This window comes from Arvicanthis niloticus, chromosome 6 (assembly GCF_011762505.2).
Source record: "Arvicanthis niloticus isolate mArvNil1 chromosome 6, mArvNil1.pat.X, whole genome shotgun sequence".
Classification (NCBI taxonomy): Eukaryota; Metazoa; Chordata; class Mammalia; order Rodentia; family Muridae; genus Arvicanthis; species Arvicanthis niloticus.
Window position 1 is genome coordinate 35868249 of NC_047663.1, and position 18264 is coordinate 35886512.

The window sequence follows — 18264 nt, forward strand, 5'->3', positions numbered from 1 at the left end:
TTTCTGCGGAGGAATAGAGCGGACAACTTTTGCCATTTAATACATTATTGTCATTTAAACGTCGCGATAATCCGGGGGGGGGCGGGATTTAGCTCTGACGCTTTAGAGACTCATCTGATACGTCCCATGAGGAAAGCTCTGGAAAAGAAACAAGTAAAAGTAATACTCCACACTTTCGGAAGCCGGGAGGGCGGTGACGGAGGAAGGGGCGGGCCCACGCACGCGCAGAGCGGCCCCGGTCCCTCAAGCTGGCTTTTCTCGTCGCCGCCGACATTCTCTCAGTGCTGTACGGTGGCCGGCGCGGGCCAGAAGCTCGGGATGAATGGAGGTGCAGAGTGCAGGTTGAAGTAACTCTCTGCTTTCCCCTCTCTCCCAGTTGCTTCTGCCTTTCTTTTCTTTTCTTTCTTTCTTTTTTTTTTTTTTTTTGCAGTGTCCCCATTCTGACCCCCGCTCTGTCGACGACCCAGTTGGTCCTAGCGTCAGAGTTCTTGGTGCCCGAGTCGACCCCGGGCAGAGCCGGGGTTTGGGGATCCGGATAATCGCCTAGGCCCAACTTCGGACCGCGCTCTCGATTTCTGTCTCGTCAGGCGCTCTAACTCGAAATCCGAGTGGGTCCCTTGAGGCTGGAGGGTTGATCTTAAGGTATGAAGCGTCGGCTTCTCGGGCCCAAGTGACGAATTGTCTGAAATCCGCCTAACTATTCTCAGTCCGGGGCACTCGGTTTTCATAGCTACCTTGCAGAGACTCCTGAGCACACAGGTCTTGTCACCTCTTCCTTGAGCTTACTCTACTGTTAAAAGACCAGTGCTTACTATTGAAAGCAGCAACATTTCTGCCCAAGACTCTGTCCACAGCTCTGCTAGTCTTAAGACTGGGTGGTCTCTGTTCTCTGTTCCATGTCCTCTCCATTTTCTGCTACCTTTTAAAGTTTTACTCAGACCACAAGTGCCCAAGTGAGACTCTTTTCCTCCCTCAGCTGATTGTATCTACACATCTACCCCTATAGCAATAGGGTTATGGAATAGCGTTGCAGCTTTCAGAACCTTGAATCTGACTTTACTTTTGGCCCATGAGATGATTTACCAGTGTTTCCATCCAGTTGGGAGTTGCAAAGAGAAGCTCAACTGACATTTAAATACATCTCGTAGGCTTGTAAAACTAACAAGATCTGGCTGCAGCCTTTTGTTTTCTCCATATTTCATGGAGCTCATCAAAGGGGCATAGTGAGGAAAGTCTTGGACTGTGTTTAGGGTGAAGGGTTCAACCTGGAATTTTCCCACCAAGTATTTCCACAGAGCATTAGAGCAAACGATTCCTAAGTTGGGAAGAAACATTAATCTGCAGTTGTCCTTATCTTCCAGATGTCAGTAGAAACATAAAGGCAGAAACCTGGGCTTTAATTGTGCCAACAGCATTGCCAACGCAAGGACCTACTAAATACTTAGTACACTTTTTCAGGTTTTTAGGAAGGTTTTCATATATGTGAGAAGTAGATAGCCTACTTTCATTTTGTTGTTTTTGACTCCTTAGGATCAAGAAAGATGATGCCGGAGTGTACAAGTCTTCAGTTTGTCAGCCCTTTCGCTTTTGAAGCCATGCAGAAGGTGGATGTTGTTCGCCTGGCATCTTTAAGTGATCCAGAATTAAGACTTCTCTTGCCCTGCTTGGTGAGGATGGCGCTTTGTGCTCCTGCTGATCAGAGCCAAAGCTGGGCTCAGGATAAAAAACTTATACTTCGCCTTCTGTCTGGAGTAGAAGCTGTCAACTCCATTGTGGCACTGTTGTCTGTGGACTTCCATGCTCTAGAACAGGATGCCAGCAAAGAACAGCAGCTTAGGTAAAGTTCACTTCTGTGGGACTGGGGATTTAGGTGATATTCCAAAGGAGGGGGTGGAGTGTTGTTGAGAGCTGTCAGAGCTTCTCTAGAAAAGAGAGAGTGACGTTTTTAAGTTCTGAAAACATTTGACAGAAGCCTTTTCTGTTTATAGCTAAATTCCTCAGAGCTGCTTTCTGTGTTATAAAATTGTTGCTTAGAGAAGATGAGCTACATATTAGGTCAGTTACTCATAGTGGGTACTGACTGAGTAGGACAAGGTCTTCTAGGGTGGAATGTTTTATGGGCAACACTGAGCTTTTCGAGATTACGTTGATTTCCCCGAGACTCCAGGCTGGTTTTGTATCCTTTCCTGCCCCTTGTGTATCTGTAAGAAAGCCATTGTTTTATCGAAGTCAGTGGCAATTACTAATTTACATTTTGTGAGTTCTTGGAATATATAGACAAACCAAGTGTTTCAGAGGAAATGGAAACCATTCACAGTGAGTGGATTCTTGCCTTGCCAGTGTCTTAACATGTCTCCCGTATCTGGACTGCACTAGGCACAAGCTTGGAGGAGGTAGCGGAGAGAGCATCCTGGTGTCACAGCTTCAGCATGGACTGACACTGGAATTTGAACACAGCGATTCCCCTCGTCGACTGCGGCTTGTGCTGAGTGAATTGTTGGCAATTATGAACAAGGTGCTTTATCAAAAACTTCCTTTTCAGCCCAAAGTATTCATGACTTAATATCAACATCTAGAAAATAGTCAAAAAACATCAGCAAGAAGGCAGGCAGGTTACATGTTCTAGTGTTTCTCTTCTTCTTTCAAAGACTGAAGTAATTTTTTTTTTTTTTTTTTTTTTTTTTGACACAGGGTTTTTCTGTGTAGGCAGTCCTGTCTTTGCTGTAGACCAGGTTGGCCAGATCCACCTGCCTCTGCTATCCAGGACTGGGATTAAAAGTATGTGCCAACCACACCCAGCTATTCTGTATTCATCAGGATTTTTTTTTGTGTGTGTATGGAATTGTATAATTGTTTTTAATATCTTCAAATATATGAGTGTTTTGCTTGTATATATGTCTGTGTACTCTATGAGTGTCTGGGGGTCTGCAGAGCTCAGAACAGAGCATAGGATTCCTTGGAACTGGAGTTCTTGATTGTGAGCCATGATGTTGATGCTGGGACCCCAACCTCGATGCAAGAGGGAGGAGTGCTTTTAACCACTGAGCCCTTTTGTCTCTCCAGCCCTTTTAACATTTTTTAAAAAAGAAACTTAACTTGCAGAAACTGCTAAGTTTGGTAGCACCTTTTTGTTTGTCTTGACTTTGAAACTCTGGAACTCTTTTTACCACATGTGAGATGGTGCACATCTGTAATCTAGTGGGTTATGGTGAGATGGGAGACAGGAGAATCCCTGGAAGCTCAAGGGCCAGGTAGCCTGGTGTACACACCAAGCAACAGAAAGAGGGACCCTTTGGGTTGGAGAGGTGGTTTATCAGTTAACAATACTGATTGTCTTACCAAGGACCCAGGTATGGTTCCCAGCCCACATATGGCAGCTTACAATCATCCATAGCTCACACTGGTGATGCACAGACATATACAGGTAAGACACCAGTGTGAGCATAGGAGGGGGAGGAGGTAGGAAAGAGAGACTGACTGTCTCAAGCAAGATGAAAGTTGAGAACCAATATTGAATATTGTCCCATAATCTCCACTTACATGAATACACATGTACACACACAGGCACAGGCACAGGCATGCGTGCGCGCGCGCACACACACACACACACACACACACACACACACACACACACAGGTTACTTTAAGTCATGGGCCTCTGGCTAATGGTTAATTGAAAATTTGCCACAATGTAGTTTTCCTGCATCTCTTGTAAATACATCCTGGATGTGATAAGAGACATTTTCTTCTGTAGTGGTTTTAATGTCTAACATGGGCTTGTTATCATGTGAGATATGTGGTGACATACTACCCTAAGAAATTTAAGGAACATAGAGGTTTATTTTTGTGATATATATTTTTGTCTTTTCCCCTAAGTTTCTGTCTCCTCTCCCTTTGAAACAAATCTCCCTATTTGCTTAGGATGACTTCAGACTTCTGATCTCTTCTTGTTTCAGTTTTCTGTGTGCTAAGATTGCTGGGATGTACCCCTGATCCAGGCTCAAAGATGTCATTCCTTGTGGGCTTTGTTTGTTTGTTTTTTACTTTGTCTCTATTGGTCATTAGAATTAAATGAATTTGTTTTTGTTATACTGCTCTAACAGTTTAAAAAGTAATTATATTTTTGTTACTGTGAGTGTAGGTGTGATGTGTGTTGGCACATATGTATAAGTCAAAGGTTACCTTTCAGGAGTTCCTTCTGTGCTTCTGGGGGTCACACTCAGTTCATCAGGCTTCTGTGACAAAGTGCTTTTATCTGCCAAGGCATCTTGCAGCCTTGCAGCCCAATATTGTTTTGTTTTTTTTTTTTTTTTTTTTTTTTTTTTTTGGTTTTTCAAGACAGGGTTTCTCTGTGTAACCCTGGCTGTCCTGGAACTCACTCTGTAGACCAGGCTGGCCTCGAACTCAGAAATTCGCCTGCCTCTGCCTCCCAAGTGCTGGGATTAAAGGTGTGCGCCACCACCGCCTGACTCACAGATTTTGGATCAGTGTATTAGCCATATTATAAATGGTGACTTGAGGCTGGTGCAGGAGAGCACACCTTCAATCCCAGCAGAAGAGAAGCAAGGACAAAGATCGTGTGTTTTATGTCATCTTAAGTCAATAGATTAAAGGCTAGCCTGGTCTATGAACTGAGTCATACCAGCCACAGCTACATCGTGAGACCCTATCTCAATTGCAGCATAAACTCATGATCTGTGAGCTGAAAAATAAAAACAAAACAATTAAAATGACTTAAACTCAGTTGCTCTTCCTTCCTTGCTTCCCTCTTCTCACTAAGGTGTCCGAGTGCAGTGGAGAGTTTGTCTTCAAGTCTTCTGAGCTCTTTGAGAGTGCAGTGTACTTGGAGGAGGCTGCAGATGTGCTCTGTATCTTACAAGCAGGTACTGACTGACTGACTGAGCGACTGACTGAGCGCAGAGCTGCGTGTGTCTGGGTGTGCACTGGATGTCCCGACATGGAGGCACAGGCGGTTGTAAGCCGCCTGATGGGGATGCTAGGGCTCAGGCCCTTTGCAAGAGCAGTATTATCTCCCCAGCCTCAAAGGTGGTGTTCTAATGATTATCAAAATGGGGTGTGGTCCAGCATTTGAGACATTGAGACATTGAGTATTGTGTCAAATCCAGACCATCCTGGTCTACAGAGTGAGCTGTTGTCTCAGATGACACTGCCCCACCCCCAAAGTCTTACAAATGTAAAAGTTATTTACGGAAGATATGTCTTAAAATTTTAAATTAAAGGGTTGGAGAGATGGGTCAGCAGCTAAGAGTGCTTGCTGCTCTGCCAGGGGACCTGCCTGTGGTTCTGGTAACTGAAGCCTGTAACCCCACCTCCTTGGGATCTAACAGTCTCACATAGACACCTGGATGTGCATAACTTCTTTTTAAAAAGTTTAAATTAAGAATTACTAGCATTAGAACAAAGACTTAATGACTTCTACTATTTGTATAATATGCATGTTATATACACATTAGCAGTGTATATTTGATTTAATGATTTATAACTTTAATGAGTTCATAAATGTTCATAATATGTTGGATCAAAAAGCAAAGGGCAGAGGGGCTAAATAAAATCTGTTTTAATTAATATTAAAACTATTAATGAGGGGATTAAAATTAGATATTAAATAATACTTATGATTACAAATATATTAAATATATATATTATTAAAGCTAACATACATTTTTTCCTATGTACCTTTTTTGCTTTTTCAGATTTTTAAATAGGTATATATGGTAAAATAAAAACAAGAAAATATAGAAATGTAAAGATTTTTATTAAAATAACTTCTTAGACCAGTGCTATTCAGGGAACCATCTGCTGTATTCTGGGTTGTGCTGTCCAGTTAGTCCCTTGCCTCACGTGGCTGTGCTAACTGAAGTATAGCTGATGTGACCGAGGAACTAGTACCTAAGTGAATTGTGTTCTGAAATGTCTGGCTGTTGAACATATAGCACTGTGGGGTCACGTCTCACAGTGACAGCGGCTGTTGAACATGTAGCACTGTGGGGTCACGTCTCACAGTGACAGCTGCTGTTGAACATACAGCACTGTGGGGTCACGTCTCACAGTGACAGCAGCTGTTGAACATATAGCACTGTGGGGTCACGTCTCAATAGTGACAGCGGCTGTTGAACATATAGCACTGTGGGGTCACGTCTCATAGTGACAGCGGCTGTTGAACATATAGCACTGTAGGGTCATGTCTCATAGTGACAGCGGCTGTTTCTCTTCCAGAACTCCCTTCCTTGCTTCCTATAGTCGATGTCGCTGAAGCCTTGCTACATGTTAGAAACGGTGCCTGGTTCTTGTGTCTCTTGGTAGCCAATGTTCCTGATAGCTTTAATGAAGGTAAATACAATTTAAGAATGAAATATTGGAGAACTTTGATTTGGCATATTTGGGCCTTTTTGTTTTGTTTGACAGTCTTGCTCTGTTATCCCAGCTGTCTTTGAACCTGTGATTCTTTTGCCTCTGCCTTCTGAGTGGGGCTGGTGTTACAGGTGCATGGCACCATACTTAGTGCTATATTTCCCCTCCCTTCTGGGCCAGGGTGGGACCCAGTGCCTAAGCTACCCTAACCCCCAGACCAGTCTGTCTTTTAATTGAAGTGTGTAGATAATTTATATTAGCCATTTAATGCAGTTATTGTAGTGATTAAAGTATGCCACCTTATTTTTATCTCTTCTTTTCTTTATATAGTTTTTTATCATACATGTCCCAAATAACTTTTTACTGCTTTTATTTTAACTAGTTAATTCTTTTTTCCTTGGGTTTGTTTCCTTGTGTAGTTCATGTGTGTTTGCATATGGGTGAGCATGTGGAGGTTAGATGGCAACTTCCACAAGTAGACTTTCTCCTACCATGTAGGTCCTGTGGTAGGGCTTGGTGCTAAGCATCTTGTCTTGCTGAGCCACTTCACCAGCAGCCTTTTCTGATTTTTTTTTTTCCTCTTCATTCCCAGTGAGTGTTAGTATTACATGTGTGTGTGCTGCCACATTTAGCTGATTTTAAAGTCCTTTTTAAAATGTTGGGAAAAAGCTTTATCTGTATACTTAGTATTTTTGGTGCTCTTCATTGAATTGCCTTGGTTTCTTGTAGTGTAGATTATTTACATGTATTTCTTTTATTTTGTTTTTATTTATGTGTGTTTGGGATTGAACCAAGAGCTGCTTGCTCTGCCAGTGAGCTATCTCTTGAGCTTTGAAGGGTAGATTTCTTGGCAACAATTTTCTCCAGAATTTTAGTAGGAAAAAACTTTTTTTTTTTTTTAGATACTTATTTTTATATAGGTACACTGTCACTGTCTTCAGACACACCAGATGAGTGCATTGGACCCCATTACAGATGGTTGTGAGCCACCATACGGTTGCTGGGAATTGAACTCAGGACCGCTGAAGAGCAGTCAGTGCTCTTAACCACTGAGCCATCTCTCCAGCCCAGGAAAAAACTTTTATTTTGAAAAAATTTATTTTAAAAGTAAAATAACTTTTATTTTCAGTACTAGGGATTGAGCACAGTGCCTCACACTGACCTGGCAAGCCCTCTGCCATTGTTGTTCATCCATCTCTCTTTTAACTTTTCATTCTGAGACAGGGCTCACTAAGATGTCCAGGCTAGACTTAACTCACTTTGTTGCTCAAACCGGCTTTGAACTTGTAATCTTTAGATATAAGCCTCAGACTCTGGAGTAGCTCAGATTACAGCCTTGTTACTAGGCTGCACTAATTGCTGTTTTGTTTTCTCAGAATTGATTGCAGAGCCTCATCAGTGCTAGCCAGGTACTCTTCTGCTGAGCTCAGCCCTAGTTTTGTTGTTGTTGTTATTGTTGTTTTTTCCCTTGTGACACTGAATCCCTGTTTATTTCCAGTTTGCCTGGATTTTGCTATGTTGTCCAGGCTGGACTCTAATTAGAGACTCTCCTCCAGCTCCCTAGTGCTGTGATTAGAGGTGTGTTTCATGGCCAGGTTGAGTATATTTAGTTGTTTACTACCTTTGTCCTGGTGGGTTTATAGTAGCAGGTGGGACTAGGTGTTGCCCTCCAGGTTGTTATTCATTAAGGACTATTTCATTGTCATTTGTTCCTTTTGACTTGGTTTCTGTTGAAACACTATCAAGTTCCTAATGTCTTCCTTCTATACTGTTTAAGCTGCATAAATGGTTTATTTTCAAGAATGAAGAAGTGGTTTATAACACGTTACTTAAAAAAGCTTGACAAAGCTTAAAATAATAGAGGCTCTTAAATAATAGTTTGTAGGGGCCTGATCAAAAATGGAGAACGGCAGGATGAAGAAAGTCTTGGAGGGAGGCGCAGGACAGACGCCTTACGCTTCTTATGCAGAATGAATCCTTCTCAGGCCCTGAAGGTCCGGGGCATGGTGGTAAGAGAGTCTCTTGTCTCTTTGTGACAGCACTTTTTATAGCAGGATTTTTCTTAAGATTGTTTGAGAATCCTTTAGAAATTGGGAATTTTACTCATATGCTGAGTGTGCTGTCTCCCCTCTTGGGTCTTATGTTTTGTGAGCTCTCTGTCCTCTGAACTTGTGGTACATTAAATTTTGGAATGTCCTAGACCTTTTCCTTATTGTATTGAGTTTAACTTATTTTTCTCTGCTGTGTTAGGTGGAAGAATGTCACTTGCCAGGCCTTGGAGTAGCTTTGACATTGGATCATACTAAAACTGAAGCTTGTGAAGATGGAGTGAGTGACTTGGTTTGCTTTGTTAGTGGCTTGCTTCTTGGAACAAATGCAAAAGTCAGGACTTGGTTTGGAACCTTCATTCGAAATGGACAACAGGTGAGAAAGCATGCTCATGGGGAAGACTCGTTCCTCAGGGCAGTTATGAAGAATGGAGAAACGCCTTAGAAGGATCTTGTTAACTAGGCCTGGTGCCTCACACCAGAATCCCTGTACTTGGAAGACTAAGGCAAGAGGATTACTATGATTTCAAGGCTAAAAGCCATGGGAGTCAGGCATGGTGGCACATATCTTTAACCCAGGACCTTGCAGTAGGAAACAAGTAGATCTCTATGAATTTAAGGCCAGCATGGTCTACATATCAACTTCCAGGCCAGCCAAGGCTACATAGAGAGACTGTATCTAAAAAGAACAAATAAAAGCCATGGTGGGAAGGGGGAAACAAAGGAAAGAAAAGGTATCTTTGGGCCAGTGGTTGTTAGACTTAATTTTTGGAACCTCCTTACATTAAAAAAGATAAATAAATAAAGGATATGAAAGCCATGTGTTTATATGGCTTTTTCCTTTTGATATTTTCCAATTAGAAATTAAAAATTTTGAAATACTCAGCTTATTAAAAACAAAAAAGCTCAATTAAGTATAAACATGAAGTGTGTGTGTGTGTGTGTGTGTGTGTATGTGTATGTGTATTTTTGAGCTTGGTCTTGGCATTTAGTCAAGACTGGCCCTCAATTCTTCCTTAGACTTGTGCTTAAGCCTCCTGATTGCAAAGATCATAGGAATGTCCCATCATGCTTAGTAAACATTACATTTAAAAAAAATACAAGTATTTTAAAAAAAATAGTGAAATAGTAGTACTATTTTACAATTTTTTTTAAATCTCTTCAAAGTCTAGCAAAAATTTTTGGAGAATGTATGGTACTCTAGTAAGAATGGGAGGGACAAGGCACTGTTTCAATATAGTTGAAGAGGTATTTCAACTTTCTGGACCCTTGAAAGAATTTGGGGATGCTCTAGGATCTTACGTTACATTTTTGAGAACTGTTACAGTAGATCATCAAAGTAAGTTATATTCTGTAATTTAAAATATGTGTGTCTGTGTGTCTCTGTGGTAAATATATCAAAGTTTGCATTTATTCATTTTTTAGATACAGTTCAGAACATTCACAGTATAGGCCTGTAGACTCAGTGGTTAAAATGCTTGCTTTACAACATGAGGATTTGACTTTAGAACCCTAGTAACCATGGAAAAGCAAAGTGTGGTAGCAGTTGTCTGTTATTCCAGTGTTAGGGGAGATGATACATATGTGTCCTGGTGGCTTCCTGGTGCAGCTGGAATGTCCTGTTTCAGGTTTAGTCTAAAAAACATAAGGTGGGGCAGCTGACAATGGTGGCTCAGCAGTTAGGAGCACTTCCTGCTTTTCTGAAGGACACAAGTTCTATTCTCAGCACCCACAGTGGGCAGCTCACAGCCATTTGTAACTCTGCTTCCAGAGGATCTGATACCCTCTGCAGCCTCTCTTTCCTACATACACACAGGCAAATAAATAAAAGATATATACATCTTGAAAGTGGAGAGTTGGAAGACATCCAACATTTGTCTCTGAGCTGTATGTATATACAGCTTGTGTGTATTTGTGTATACACACACACACACACACACACACACACACACACGCACATGCACACAAAGAAAAGGAACCTTGGTGGTGTTATGCATATATAACCATTATCTATTTTTAGGATTTTGTTTTCTTTTTTTGTGGTCTGGGTTTACACTTCTTAGGTAAACACTCTATCTGAGTTCTATCCCCTGTGTTCTAGAGACTCTGAACTCATTAAACTGCCTGTTCCTCCTTTTTCCTGTAAACTGGTGATCATGGCTCTGTTGTTCTGTGTGAATTCTGGGTGCCTTTGTAAGTACCTCGTATGAGTCACATTACATGATACTTGTAGGTTATTTTTTTAACATAAAGGTTTCAATGTTTATTCTTGCAGCATGTGTCAGAATTTCCTTAGCCAGGTATTGTTACATATACCTTTAATACTAACAGTAGCTAGAAGCAGGTCTATAGGATAGATACATATCACATTCTCATCCAGCTGGGTATATCCTGAGACCCCCTCCACCATGTAGAAAACACCCCCACAAAGGAATTTCCTTTCTTTTTAAGGTTGAATAACAGTCCATTGTGTGTATATATTCATTTTGTTTTTCTATTTACCTTTTTATATATAGCATATATTTTATGGTACATAATAATAAATAATTTTATAAACAAAATTATGCATTATGTTTTGTGGTCCTGGAATTGAATCCAGAGCCTCTCATATACTGGGTAGGCACTCTCCTACTGAGCTACTAAGTCTCACTGAGTTGCCAAGATTGTCCTTGAACTTGGCTTCTTCCTCTGACCTGAGCAGTTGAGGTTACAGGTACTAGCATGCCTGGTCTGTAAGTTGTGTCTTGCAGCAGGTTTGTTCAGTGTGTGTGTGTGTGTGTGTGTGTGTGTGTGTGTGTGTGTGTTTGATATAGACTCTGGCTTTGTTGCCTAGGCTGTTCTAGATATATATCTATATCTATATCTATATCTATATCTATATCTATATCTATATCTATATCTATATCTATATATATCTAGTAATATATATATAAATATATATTACTAGATAGATATATAGTAACTCAGGCTGACCTGGTCTCAGTCTGAGGGAATCCTCCTGAGTGTTGGCATTGACTACAGACATGGCCTCCATTGCCAACATTCTTCCCCACTCAACATGTTTTGTTTTTTGTTTTTTTTCTTTCCTTTTCCATTGATTGATTGATTGATTGATTAGACAGGGTTTTTCTCTGTGGTTCTGGCTGTCTTGGAACTCATGCTATAGACCAGACTCCTCTAACTCACATAGGTCTGCCTGCCTCTGCCTCCTGGGTACTGGGATTAAAGGCATGCATGACCATTTCCCAGCTCCACCATTTTTTATCTTTGCGGAATACTTTAGTTTTTGTAAAACACTTTTTTAGTACTTCTGAGTAGAATTTGCTGGTGCAGACTGACAGTTCAGGTTGAAACAGGGCAGCCTGTGTATGGGTTAGAGATGCTGGAGGCCAGGGCAGTCTACATGGCAAGTTCCAGTACAGCCAGGGCTACAGAACAAAAACTTGTTTAAAAAATTCAAAGTAGGGCTTGCGAGATGGCTTGGGGTTTTGTGCCAAGATATCATATCATTTACATTCAAGACTTACTTTCTTTATAGTTCATTGCTTTGCACATACACATGTATTGTGTAACTTGTGTATGGCTGTGTGCTGGGCAGACAGTATGCTCTTCCCTTTCCTCCTAGTCCTTTGTGTACCACACATGCTTCTTGGAATTTAACATTACTGTTCAGACATGTTTATTATTCTTTCCTTGACGGCAGTCTTAAGAATAATAAGCACTGATTAAAGTTATCTGCCACCATACCTGGCTAAGGAAATGTCTCTCCTTTTGTAATTTAGCATTCCATTCTTGTGTATGATCTTTCTTTGTTTGTTGGTTTCTTAGTAAGCATTGAGTGCTTGCACTTGTCAAGTACAGCATTAGACTTGAAGAGTGAATGACGACTAGAATATCCCTGCCTGGAGAGCTGAGCTGGAGTACTGTCTCTAGAGGTACAGACTCAATCATGGCATCTCTAAAGGCAAGGCACATAATACCACTGTTTAGTTCCTTGTCAAGAAGGAATTTGGGGTTCAGAGAGGTTAACTACTGTGCCGTGAAGTGTGTAATTAGTGGTAGAGCTAGAGCTTAAGACTGAGGTTTTCAGGTTCTCCAAACTCGTGCTTGCTGTTGTACTCCCTTAGGGATTCGAAGTACAGAGCAGGTGCTGGGAATTGAACCCAAGGCCTCTGCAAGAGCAGCAACTGCTCTTACTTAACCCCCAAGCCATCTCGCAAGCCCTACTTTGAATTTTTTAAACAAGTTTTTGTTCTGTAGCTCTGGCGGTACTGGAACTTGCCATGTAGGCTGCCCTGGCCTCCAGCAGCTCTCCTACCTTTGTCTCCAGAGTGATGAGATTTACAAATGGACTGCCACACTCAGCTAAAGTACCGTTTAATTGCTATTCACGATCTAATTTGCTGCATTAATTTAGCTTTTCCTCTGCAATCAGTGCAAACTGGGGTGAGTAGATAAATAAATTTTGAGTTTTCTTGATTTGTTAAAATAGAACTGCAGTTACAATAGGCTCTTCATGTTGGGTCAACTGTAAGTGCTCACGTGACAAGATCTGTTCAGTTTCCTTTTAACTGCTCCATGCTCTTCCTTTGCTGTTTCACCCTTTTTACAGAGAAAAAGGGAGACCAGTGGATCCGTGCTTTGGCAGATGAGAAGGCAGCTTCTTCTGGAGTTGATGGACATTCTTCCCACAGTGAGGAGTACCCGTATTGTGGAGGAAGCCGATGTGGAGATGGAGCCTACTGTGTCTGTGTACTCGGGGCTGAAAGAAGAGCATGTTGTGAAAGCCAGCGCACTCTTACGTCTATACTGTGCCTTGATGGGGATTGCTGGACTCAAGTACTCAATCTAATATTTCCTTCTTTATCTTTTTCTTCTTGATTCTAATCTCAGAGAAGTGGACCAAAGGCCTTTATTAAGAGGGTTAAGGTCTTAATTTTACTAGCTTATATCAAGATTGAAGGTATTAAAGACAAATGTCATTAAGGAATATTTTGATCTAATGTGGTCTGGTTACAAATAGAATTATGCAAATATCAGAAGGACAAGAGTAGTTTCTAAGTTTTTCGTCACAGTGTAAAGGTCCTGTGATTTTATCACACTTTTGAAGATACCTCTGAGTGACCTGTGAGTGATCCATTACCGTATCATACCTGGGCCCCATTTGAAGGAAATCCTTTAGAATTGACAGTATGTGCTTCTTGAACACAGGGTTTCTAAGTTACTGTACCAAATCCTTTTGAATAATGTCCTCAGCTGGTATCTGAACATTCTTCTGTGTATCTCCAGCTCATGTGCCTTTCAGGTCTGACAATTTAGTTAAACAAACACTGGCCCATCAGTTTGGTTCAAATTTAAGTCATTACAATCCATTAACCCCATAATTGTATAAAGTACACATTGCTGTGAGCTCTTTAGGACACATATGACTACACATAAGTAATATGTGCTTATCATGCTTATAACCTCTGCTGTTACTTCCTTGGAAGTCTGTTGGTCACAGAACCCTGATTATTTATTTGATTTTTGCACAGACAACAAAGCAATTAGACTTCCCATTCTTTGTGATAACTCCTATGCCATTTAAAAAGGAGACAGTTGAAAAGAGAGAATTAGCCAATAAAGATGAAGGTGTTGGGGTTGGGGTAATGGCTTACGGTTAAGAATGCTCGCTCTACAATCATGACGGACTTGAATTTAAATCTCCAGCACTTATCTAAAAAGCTGAGCATGGTTGAACACGTCTGTGATATCACCTCATGTGACTGTGAAGCAGAGATACGCATGTCCCAAGAGCTTGTGGCAGCAAGCCTCGTGGGAGCAGCTAGCTTCTACCTAAGGCAGTAAGACAGAGCACCTTTCTCTGCCTCTGCATGTATGCCTAGACACGAACACCCAGACATTCATGTGTGCTACTGACCCACAACTCACATACAACATACACGCATAACACATGCCTATGCATGTGCACACACATATACACACTATAAGTAAATAATTAGATGTAGTTTTTTTACAGTGAGGTTAAAAAGTTTGTGCATGGAGGGTTAAAATTTTGTAAAATGTGCTTGTTTTCTTACTGAACAAACAAACAAACAAACAAACAAATTTTGTTTGCCCTTTCAGACCAACTGAAGAAGAAGCTGAGCAGCTGCTGCAGCTGATGACAAGCCGGCCTCCTGCCACACCGGCTGGGGTTCGCTTTGTTTCCCTCTCCTTCTGTATGCTGCTGGCCTTCTCCACACTTGTCAGGTACTGTGCTATACAAGTCACTCTGCCGTCTCAGTGTGCTCTTAGATCTACTTATCTAAATGTTTGTATAGGGGACGAGCATGTAGTGTAGGTAGCATGTTCACCTAGCATGAGCGTTGCTACCAGAATGGGTATATAGCATGTTATTAAAAGTTTATCACAGAAACTGGCCAATAAAAGGGTATCAGTGTCTACTAAGTGATAGCCATTTTATTAGTCTTTGTCAAAGTTTCTTCTGAACATTGTTAAAGGCTAGTAATTTTTTCTCTACGTTTTTCCTTCCTTGGAGGTAATATCTTTTAGTTCTCGAGTTGTTTTGGGTTTTACTAGTACTTTTAAAAACTTTAAAAAAATTTATTACTTGTTTATCTTTTACTTGTTTACTTTTTATTATTTGTTTAGTTAGCACATTATTTGATGTGTATGTATGTATATGTGTGTATATTCGTGCGTGTGTGCTATGATGCATGTGTGGAGGTCAAAGAACAACTTGCAGGATTCATTTATTCTATCATGTGGGCTTCAAGGATCGAACTCTGGTTATCAGGTTTGGCTGCAATTTTGTTTTAAATTTTCTTGGTATTCTGTGTAGTAATAATTCAACTCCAAACTGCAAAACTAAATCTTGCTGGTTGTGGTGTGCATGCCTCTAATCCCAGCCCACAGGAGACCAAGGCAAGAGGATAGCCATGTGTTTGAGGCTAGCCTAGGCTACATAGTAAGACCTTGTCTCAAAATACTGAGAAAACCACTGACACACAAAACCCAACAACAAAGAAACAAGATGCAGCTAAATCTCCTCTGGATCTGTTCTAACTCATTAGACAGTTTATTGGTTTAATCTTTTTCAGAAATCTTGCCCAGAGCAGTGTTGTCTGCTTCTGTCTTGGCTGGATCCCTCTGTAACTGCTGTTCTACAGCTGTATACAGGAATAGTTTTTTATTTTGTGTCTTTAAAAAGCAGTCATGTGGGAGGTAAATTCTTCAGAGCAGGGGTGGATTTCTGAAAATGCCTTCATTCTGACATCTGATGGTTTGATGACATGTAGAATTCTAAGCAGGAAAGAATTTCTTTTGAGGATTTTCAAAGTGTGTGTTCATTCTGTTGTCTTCTAACTTCCTGCTTTGTTGTCAGTGTCTAAGGTCATTCCAATTTCTTGTCCCTTTGTGTGGCCTCTTCGATCACTGTGCAAGCATGTAGGCTTGGCTCTTCTTCACATGGTTTCGAAAAGTCGTAGATAATATTTGGTCTCTTTTTGTTGTTTTGTTTGTTTATCTGAGACCGTCTTTCTGGCTGGCCTGGAATTCATTGCAGTACTCTTGCTGTAGCCCTCCAATGCTGGGATTACACAGCATTATAATATCCTGTCTGAGTCCATGTTGATCTATTATTGCAGGCAACTAGAAACTGACACTTCAGTTATAGGGAATGCCCTTGCACTGCTGTGTTGCTAGTGTCTTCCCCTGGGGTCTCCTTGTCTCAGTCCTCCTGTGTGAATCTTTTAGAGGCAACGGTTGGATTTTTTTATTTCATAGTTTTCTCTGTGCATTGCTCCTTCTTTTTGAAAACTACCACAAAACATACCAGAAAATGTACTTGTACACTCTGGTGTAGGTCAGTGTCCTTAGCATTTCAGCAGTTATTTTGCCATGACCACAATTTGTTACAGGCGTTTTCACGACCCCAGACAGACACTACCTGCCTCTCAGGCTCTGTCTTCATTGCAGGCTTAAGTCCCAAGAACTCTCTTTTTTGTTCTTGTAGTCCTTTCTTTATATAATTTTTTAAAAAAAATTTTTGTAGATAATCTTGTCTGGAATTTACTTACTGTTAAGATTGTCCTTCAACTCTTAGTTTTCCTGCTTCCACCTCTCAAGTTTTAGGATTGTTTGTTTGTTGACTGATTCCTGATACTAAACTTTCTTTGTTTTAATAGCCTTTGCTTCATTGAAGGCTACTGATTTTCTCTGAAGGTTTTGTTAAGGAGTTTTTATTGCATTTCTTTATTTTGTGTTGGCATGCATGTACTATGCATGTGTGTAGAGTTCTGGAAATAACTTGTGGGAGTCAGTTCTTCCTTAATATGGGTCCCAGGGATCAAACTCAGGTGCTTTTTTACCTTCTGAGTCTTTATACCTAGAGATTTCTTTTAATGAAATTTTAGTGCTGTTCAGGAAAGTATAATATTAGTACAATTAAATATAAGTAGTGACAGCTATATACTTCAGGGTTTTCCTCCAGGCCCTCTGTAGCCAGTAGCTCTAGTCCTCATTACGCTGCCATGAGTATTTGGTAGGAGGACTACAGTTCAGAAGGATAAACTTAGGTTTTAGATCACACCATCAGTGACTGTAGGGCGGGATTCCCACTGGGTCTGGCAGGCCTCTAGGTGCCCTCCCATGTAGCACTGTCTTGCCTTAGTGGAATGATTGAAGGATAATCAAGCACAGTATTATGTATAGGTATAAATGACTGTTTAGATTTTCTCAGCTTTGAGTAGTGAGAAAAGCACACTGTTCAGTTGTGTTCTGCTTTACCTGCAGTGAGGTAAAAGAGAGTCGTGACATTTTTGCACAAGTCAAAGTCAGAGTGCCTTTTAGTTTTAAATATAATGATTGTTCTAAAGAAGTTATTACTGCTGTTGGGTTAATGAGATAACTTAGTGGGTAAAGACACTGGCCACCAAACCTGGTAACCTGAGTTGGATCTCCTGGACTTATGTGGTGAAGGAGAGAACTGATTCCTGCAAGTTGTCTTTTGACCCCTACAAACATCATGCTATACACACCCTCACTAAATAACTAACTAAATAAATGGAAAAGAAAAACTTACAAATAGTTATTACTGTTACATTTTTATAACCATTTTAAGTATGATGAGCTCATATTCTTAGTTTTTGTGATTAGTAATAATTTCTGTCTAAAATTTAAAATTCTTTCCAAAATATTTCCATAAATTAAATTTGAATTAAAAGATGCATTAATTTGTTAGATTTTAGACCTTGGCTTCTGACTTTTTGATGCTTAAGGAGTTTTTTGTTTGTTTGTTTGTTTGTTTTTGTTCTTTTGAGACAGGGTCTTACTATGTAGACCAGGCTGGTCTTGAATTCACAGAGATATGTCTTCCTCTGTCTCCCAAGAGCTGGGATTAAAGGTTGAACCACCAAATTTGATGCTTACATTTTAACATTAGATTTTTTAAAATGTTTTCCTATAGGAAGTAACTGGTTAGTTCTTAATATAGTTCTTTTAACATTTTAATCCCAGAAATCTTTGTTTTTCCAAGGAATAAGAGAAAATGTCACTCTCTCCAATTTACAATATATAGTTACTAAAAATTGAGGAGCTTTTGACAGTTCAGGTTGATGAAGCCAGAGCCTCCATCTTTGAGTTCTCATCTCATTTATAATTAATGGTTCAATTCAGCAAACCATTAATTTGAATTTATATTTCAAAATAGAGAGAAAAAAAAAACCCTCCTGTTGGGCAGTGGTGGCATGCGCCTTTAATCCCAGTGCTTGGGAGGCAGAGGCAGGCGGATTTCTGAATTCAAGGCCAGCCTGGTCTACAGAGTGAGTTCCAGGACAGCCAAG

General features: G+C 40.5%; 1 protein-coding gene across 3 annotated transcripts in view; it reads left to right on the top strand.

Annotated features, from left to right (window-relative positions):
* Nucleotides 1-226: 226 nt before the first annotated feature.
* The window catches only part of Ints2 (integrator complex subunit 2), a 42410-nt gene continuing 24372 nt past the window's right edge, over nucleotides 227-18264 (top strand). Inside the window, exons 1-9 of one of the 3 annotated variants that reach the window (XM_034507543.2) lie at nucleotides 227-341; nucleotides 1531-1837; nucleotides 2377-2515; nucleotides 4780-4882; nucleotides 6237-6350; nucleotides 8250-8380; nucleotides 8622-8795; nucleotides 13032-13258; nucleotides 14546-14671. In XM_034507543.2, the coding sequence (XP_034363434.1) occupies nucleotides 323-341; nucleotides 1531-1837; nucleotides 2377-2515; nucleotides 4780-4882; nucleotides 6237-6350; nucleotides 8250-8380; nucleotides 8622-8795; nucleotides 13032-13258; nucleotides 14546-14671 (1340 nt within the window). In that variant the 5' untranslated portion in view covers nucleotides 227-322. Of the gene's footprint in view, nucleotides 643-1530; nucleotides 1838-2376; nucleotides 2516-4779; nucleotides 4883-6236; nucleotides 6351-8249; nucleotides 8381-8621; nucleotides 8796-13031; nucleotides 13259-14545; nucleotides 14672-18264 lie in introns of those variants that run through there. The other 2 variants (XM_034507544.2, XM_076936098.1) reach the window with 2 other exon arrangements.